Genomic DNA, 6,891 nt, shown 5'->3' with positions numbered 1-6,891 from the left:
GGAAGGACTGCCAGCTCTTGAAGTGGTTGTCCAAAAATACCTCCACTTCAGGGATCCCCGTGCAATATCAGCTTCTCCTCCCCCACTTTTTCCAACATGGGGACACCAGGCATTCCCGTTACGCAGCCAGGGCACGGGTGCTGTGAGGGGGCCTGTGGTGCTGTGAGGCACTCTCTGGGTCTGCTGCCTGCAAACACTGTGCTTGGCCAAACTTCGGCCTCGCTCGCCTGCCTGCCATCCCTCCACTCAGCGCCTCTGGAGAGCGGCCCAAGCAGCTACTGGAGCAGTTCTCAAGATGCTGTTACACGCCAAGCACAGCAGACGCTTATTTATTTATTATTTATTTTCGAAACCAGTGGCCCACCACCTCTGGCGGGCCGACGCTTGGCAGCTTCTCCCCTCCCTGCCAGCCTCCTCAGCCCAGGCGGCCGCCGGCGGCCTGACGTGGGGCGGCCGTTAACGGCCTCCCCGGTGCCGCTCGGCGGCGCCCCGGGAAGCCTCGGGGGAGGAGGGCGGCGGCACTGGGGGGGCTCCGTCCCCTCAGCGCCTCCTCCACCGTCGCGGCTCCGCCATTCCTGTAGAGGCAGCGCCCCCTGCGGGGCGGGCGGGGGGGGCGCCGTGCCGGGAGGAGCCGTCAGCCGGCCGCCGCCGGAGCGGGGAGGCGGGGAAGCCCTCGGGGGCGCTCCGCGGGGGCTGCGTGACTGGAGAGGAGCGCGGGGCTCACGGGCACGGGAAAACACCGCGGGGCGAGCGCACAGCGCGCTGCCTCGCCCGGCGCCGGCTCTGCGGAGAGCAGGGCGGGAGGGGAGGGGAAGGAGGGTGCGGGGGGAAGCGCCGCACCCCGGCCATGGCGGCGGCGTGTCCCCGGCCCCCCCTTCCCTCCCCGCCCGGCCCCAGACGCCGCGTCTCGGCCCGGCGCGCGGCGACCTTCCCGCAGCCGCGGGGCGGGGCCGCGGCGTTCCCGCCCTCCGCCGCATGCAGATGAGGCCCCTCCTCATTGGCCTGCGCCGGGAGCTCTTTGAAAAGGCGCCCGCTGATTGGCCGTCCGCAAATGTTAACGCAAATAGGAGAATCTCCCCCCTCCCTCCTCCTCCTCCCCCTCGCCCCCCCTCCCCTTTCTCGCCGCTGGTGCGTGCTGCGTGCCTCAGACGCCCTGTAACGCTGCGCGCCGCTTACTACAAACAAGTAGTTCCCGGCCCCCCGCCATCTCCCCCCGCCCGCCGGCGCGACGGGGAGGGCCGGGGACTCCGCAGCCCCCACCGCCGCACCGCGGGCGCCCCGTCGCGGAGGAGAGGAGGGGTCGGGCCGGGGCGGCGGGGAGAGGCGTGTCCCCCCCCATACACACACACCGCCTCCCCCGCGGAGGGATACCCTCTCGGCACCATCCGCGCTCTGCCCGCACCAAAATATTGGGAGTTAAGAGGCGGCTCCGCGGCGCCGCCGGCTCAGAAGCGCGCGGGCAGGCAGGGCGGCGGCGCGGCTCCTGCGCCCAGCCCGCTCCCCGCCGCCACCACCGCACCGCAGGGCCGGCTTTACGGACGCGGCCCCCGGCTGGAAGGGGCCCTTTCGCCGCCGCCGGAGAACGAGGACCAGGACAAGGAGGGGGACTTGGCGCGGATCCGTGCCGGGGAGGCCGTCGGTGCCCGCCGCAGGGCCACCAGGGAAGCCCCGCGCGGAGGGTCTGGGCTCGGTGAGGAGGAGGAGGAGGAGGACGCAGGGGGCTCCCCCCGCACGGAAGATGTTGCTCTCCAAGTTCGGCTCGCTGGCCCACATCTGCAGCCCCGCCAGCATGGACCACTTGCCGGTGAAGATCCTGCAGCCAGGTACGGCGGGGCGCCGGGGGCTTCCCCCCGCGGGCGGCCCCAGCCCCGTGGCCGGCGGCACGCAGCCGCCCGAAACTTGGGGCTCTCCCCTTTTTATTAAGATTTTTCTTTTTTTTTAATATAACCGAAGAAGATTTTTGAGGAGGAAATTTTTAAAAAAAAAAAAAAAGCCTCGTGCAGAATTAGGGCGACGCGTCCAGCGGACGTGCTGGGGGGGGGGGGATTTAATATATATATATTATTATTTTATTTTTTAATTTTTTTTTGAGCCCTAATTTTCGCCGAGGCGTAGCCCGGTCGCTAACGCCGCGCTTTCCCTCCCGTTTCCCCAGTGAAAGTGGAGAAGGAGCCGTTCGACAAAGTGTACCAGGTGGGCTCCGTGCTGGGCAGCGGCGGTTTCGGCACCGTCTACGCGGGCAGCAGGATCGCCGACGGCTTGCCGGTGAGGCTCGGGGCGGCTCGGCGGGCTGCGGGCACGGGGCGAGCCCTGCCCTGCCCGGCCCCGCCGCTCACCGCCCTTCCTTTCCCCCCTCCTCGCCCCGCAGGTCGCCGTGAAGCATGTGGTGAAGGAGCGGGTGACCGAGTGGGGCACGATTGTAAGTACTTCATTTTTATTTTTTTTTTTCTTATTAATTTTATTTTGGGGAGGGGTGGGCTCCGTCGGGGCTATTGTGTGGGCGGCGGGGCTCGCCCCGCCCGCCGGCGCGGTGTCTGCGTCGGGGGGAATTTGGCGGGGGTTCGCCGCCGCAGCGCCGCGCCCGCCCCTCGGACTGCGGCAGCGGAGGAGCCACCCCGCGGGGCGGCGGTGGGTGGCACTGCCCTACCCTGCCTTGCCTCGTCCTGCCCTGCCCTGCCCGCCGCCCCCGAGTGACCCGCTCGCCACCCCTTTCTCTGCCCAGGGCGGCGTCATGGTGCCCTTGGAGATCGTCCTCCTGAAGAAGGTGGGCTCCGGATTCAGGGGGGTCATCAAGCTGCTGGACTGGTACGAGCGTCCTGATGGCTACCTGATCATCATGGAGCGGCCCGAGCTGGTGAAGGATCTCTTCGACTTCATCACGGAGAAGGGAGCCCTGGACGAGGACACGGCCCGTGGGTTCTTCCGGCAGGTGCTGGAGGCGGTGCGCCACTGCTACGGCTGCGGCGTGGTGCACCGGGACATCAAGGATGAGAACCTGCTGGTTGACCTCAGGACAGGCGAGCTGAAGCTAATCGACTTCGGCTCGGGGGCCATCCTCAAGGACACAGTCTATACTGACTTTGATGGTACGTGCCCTCCTTGCCTGGGGCAGCCCAGCCACGGCGTGCCGAATTTGGCCAGACCCCGTGCCCCTCCCAGGGCGATGCCCTATAGCTGCCGCTTATCCTGTTTCTGGCGCCTCCAAGTAGCGAGGGCGCCTCTGACGCAGCGGTTCATATCAGGTCTATCGGTAATGGAAACCTTTGGACCCGAAGCAGCTTAGGGTGTTCAGTTGCGTAGGAAAGAAGCAATTCCAGGCAGTGACGCAGCAGTTTATATTTCCCTGTCTTGGAAAAAGCATTTTTTTTCCTAGAGGGCGATCTGTTTACATGGAGGTTTCACCAGTGTCGGATGTTTCCATGTGTGGATATGCAGTTTTTACATGCAGTGCTTTTTTTAACTCGAAGCAATAGCTCTCCCCCTCCCTTTCCGCTGGTGTCCTGGAAATCCCGCATTGCAGATTTCAAAGTGATGGGACAAATACGCTCCCTGCAAATAACGTGATACTAGCTTCAGGGTCAGGCTTAATGGTTTAGAGATGGGAAATCTGAAAATAAGCTTGCACATGATAGAGGATATTTTCCCTTGCCCTTTGAATGTGACTGATGTAACCAAGGGACTTTTTTTTTTTTTTTTTCCAACCTTCATCCTCAGCTGCTGCACTTAACATCTGTTTGTTGTGAAACCCGAACCCCTAGGCCACGTGACCTTCAGCATCACAAATTCTCGTTTTTGTTTGGTATCCAAGGAGCACCGCAGGCAAAGAGAGGGCGGGTTAAAAAGGCTGCTGCAGAGAAGCATGGGGCCTTTTTTTTTTTTTTTTTTTTTTTTTTTTTTAAACATAAAAATTGTAAGCAGCCTTATTTTGTTTACTGCCCAGTGGAATTGGATAAAGCAGATTATCCCTGTGTAATAAGGCAGACCTGAGTTTCACCTTCTCGACTCCTTCTCTTCTCCTCCCCGACAGCCCCCTTTGTCCTTTTGTGTCTATTTTTGGTGTGATGCTGCAGACGCCACGTGGTCAGTGAAAGGGAGCTCGCCTTAGTAAACAGTCAGCTGATGGCAGCCCTGTTATTCCTTGCAACAAAATAGCACAACCGGATGGTTGATGGTGTAATTCCACAGATGACCTGAAGTTACACCACTAATGGTTTGGGGCCATAAAAAAAAAAAAACAAAAAAACTGCTTTTTTCTTTTTTTTTTTTTTTTTTATTCCAAACAATGAACTTAATTTAGCCTTAGTAGAGCTACTTGAAGAATGGGAAAACACTAATCCTTTACTTTTTTTCCTGCTTTTAGGAACGAGAGTATACAGCCCGCCAGAGTGGATCAGATACCACAGATACCATGGGAGATCAGCGACAGTATGGTCTCTGGGTGTTCTGCTGTATGATATGGTTTGCGGAGACATCCCTTTTGAGCAAGATGAAGAAATCTTGCGGGGACGATTATACTTCAGGAGGAGAATTTCACCTGGTGAGTTGTGTGGGGGTGTTGAGTGGGGACTTTTTTATTTTTTTAGGATTTCTGTTTTTTTTGAGATTATCTTGAACTTACAAAAGTTATGTGTCTGGGTGGGTTGGCTGGTTGTTTTCCAAGACAGTCTCTTTATTTTTCTGATCTAGAATTCCTTCTTTGCTTGTTTCAGAATGTCAACAGCTGATCAAATGGTGCCTTTCACTGAGGCCTTCAGACAGACCAACACTTGAGCAAATTTTTGACCATCAATGGATGCACAAATCTGAAGTAGTGAAGTCTGAGGACTGTGACATAAGGCTACGGACCCTTGATACTGATGTATCGAGCACAAGTTCAAGTAATGAGAGTCTGTGAATTACTAAGGACCTCGCATTGGGAGGGGAGCTACAAGCAGAAAGACCACAGTGCTGCTGCCAATACGTAGGAGGGGCTAGAAAAATGCATTCATTATTCTGTAGTTGAATCTTTGTCTGAGGGACTTGATTTTATTTTCCCCTTTTGCTGGTTTCTGCTTTGGAATGAGAGATTTCCTTTGGAAACGCTGATGTTTGGGAGTTGCAGGCCAGTACTTAGTCAAAGACTGACCTTATTAAGAAAGCAGTGACCTCTTGAATACATGGTAAACTTTTTTGCTCTCATAGAGCCTGGACTAGATTTTATTTGCTTTTGAGTGCCTTTTTGAAAGCTGCTTCAGTGGGACTTTCTTTTTTGAGCTGTGTATGTCCAAAGAAGATCCAGTTCATTATAGGAATTTGCTCCCTTTAGACCCAGTGCTGGAGGAAGCAGCTCCTATGATGCATTGGAGAACATGTTCGGTGATTGAATGAAGTAGTCCCATCCACTGGTGATGGAATACTTGAACACAGACATTTCACTCCTGCCCCCAGCCCTTTCCAAATCCAACCCACCTCTGCTGCTCAAAGTATTTCTTATAGCCTGCACAGAAATATGAACAGGTATATCAGCTTTTTTATCAGAAACATTTATTCATGTTTCCTTTTATCATCTCTACCACTGGGCATGAGAAGCCCCTTTCTCAACTCCCCCTGGCCTTTTGTCACCCTGCGAGTCTTAAGAGTATGTATGGGCATGTTGAATGCACAATCAATGCAATATTCAAGGACTTTACTTTTTTTTCCATACCTGTATAATGTGTTTATGTAAACTTGGTTTTCCCATGTACTATACAGTTATTTATTGTTTGAAGTTTAGAAGACCTCCCACAGGTTTCAGCTGTGGCTATTTATTTGGTTAATTTATTTGGTTAGAGTTATTCAACACTGTGCTTTCCCCTCCTCCTCCCCATGGGAATTCTAGTGGTTTGCCCATGGCACTTTTTTTCTGCATTCCTGTCAACTTTTGTTTAAAAAAAGAAAAAAGACAAAAAAATATTTCTGACCTTATCAATTTTTGTTGGAAGATGGAAAATTGTTGTACAAAGTCTAATTTAAGGGAAATAGAATGACTTTTTAAAGTTAGTCAGTATGCCTTTTGTCTGGTATTGCACCAGAAATGTAAAGTAATGCTGTTTGGAAAGGTTTTAAATTATTGACATTGTACAGTCTCCGTGCATTGGCTCTGGAAGGTAGAGTGGCAGAGTCATAAACCTTAATTTATTTTAATAGCTGTGTTTCTGTGATCTGGTTGCATTTATGCAGCTTGGATTTGGATTTTTTTCTTCTGTTTAACAGTGTGAAATGTATGGAGATCATATTTTTTATACAGGTATTTCAATTAAACATTTTTTGTACATAACAGTTCTGTGTGTCTGTATGCGCTCACTTTTATCTTCACCATTACTCTTGAATCCAGCTGGGGAACAAGTGTTCTGTTAATGAACTTAACTTGTAAAGGCCTACACCATCTGACCTGGAGTTAATAGGCCTATGCTATTAACTGGTGGCAGTTTTGGAAGAATTAATCAATCCCTTGTCTTGACTGTACCTACTTCTTGATCACCATATTTGATGTTGAACTGCAATAGGTATATGATGCAGCAGCACTAAGGGCCTACCTGAAGAGAGCTGGCCTGTGATTATGTATTTTCAACTCTGTAAACACTGAATAACTGAAATACCACTGTACTCATTGTCCTTAAACGTAACAAAGAAGCATTTTTGTACTTGCTCATGGTGACTGTTTTCATAGTTGACTTGTTTACTTTCCATTACATTCCATTTCCTTCCTTCCTCTTGCCCCCTTCCTCCTGGGGGTGGAAGAGAATTTCCTGTGGAAATACCAGCATTCTTGGAGAGTTGAGTGCCTGTTTTCTTTCACTTTCTTGTTATCAAAAACACCCAGTGTATTGTATCACTCCACGTGATACTTGGGGGACACGTGAGATTCTCACC

At 53.3% G+C, this 6,891-nt stretch overlaps 1 protein-coding gene across 1 annotated transcript; it reads left to right on the top strand.

Annotated features, from left to right (window-relative positions):
• Positions 1–1,442: 1,442 nt before the first annotated feature.
• Positions 1,443–6,673, top strand: PIM3 (Pim-3 proto-oncogene, serine/threonine kinase). The gene is made up of 6 exons (XM_032202488.1): positions 1,443–1,823; positions 2,156–2,265; positions 2,369–2,419; positions 2,723–3,086; positions 4,361–4,537; positions 4,710–6,673. Exons 1-6 carry the CDS (start codon positions 1,739–1,741, stop codon positions 4,892–4,894), a joined length of 972 nt encoding a protein of 323 aa, XP_032058379.1. The 5' UTR covers positions 1,443–1,738; the 3' UTR covers positions 4,895–6,673.
• Positions 6,674–6,891: the final 218 nt, after the last annotated feature.

Source organism: Aythya fuligula, chromosome 1 (assembly GCF_009819795.1).
Source record: "Aythya fuligula isolate bAytFul2 chromosome 1, bAytFul2.pri, whole genome shotgun sequence".
In the NCBI taxonomy this organism is placed as follows: Eukaryota; Metazoa; Chordata; class Aves; order Anseriformes; family Anatidae; genus Aythya; species Aythya fuligula.
Note: the sequence above shows the minus strand (reverse complement) of the source record. Positions and strands in the feature narration are given on the sequence as shown.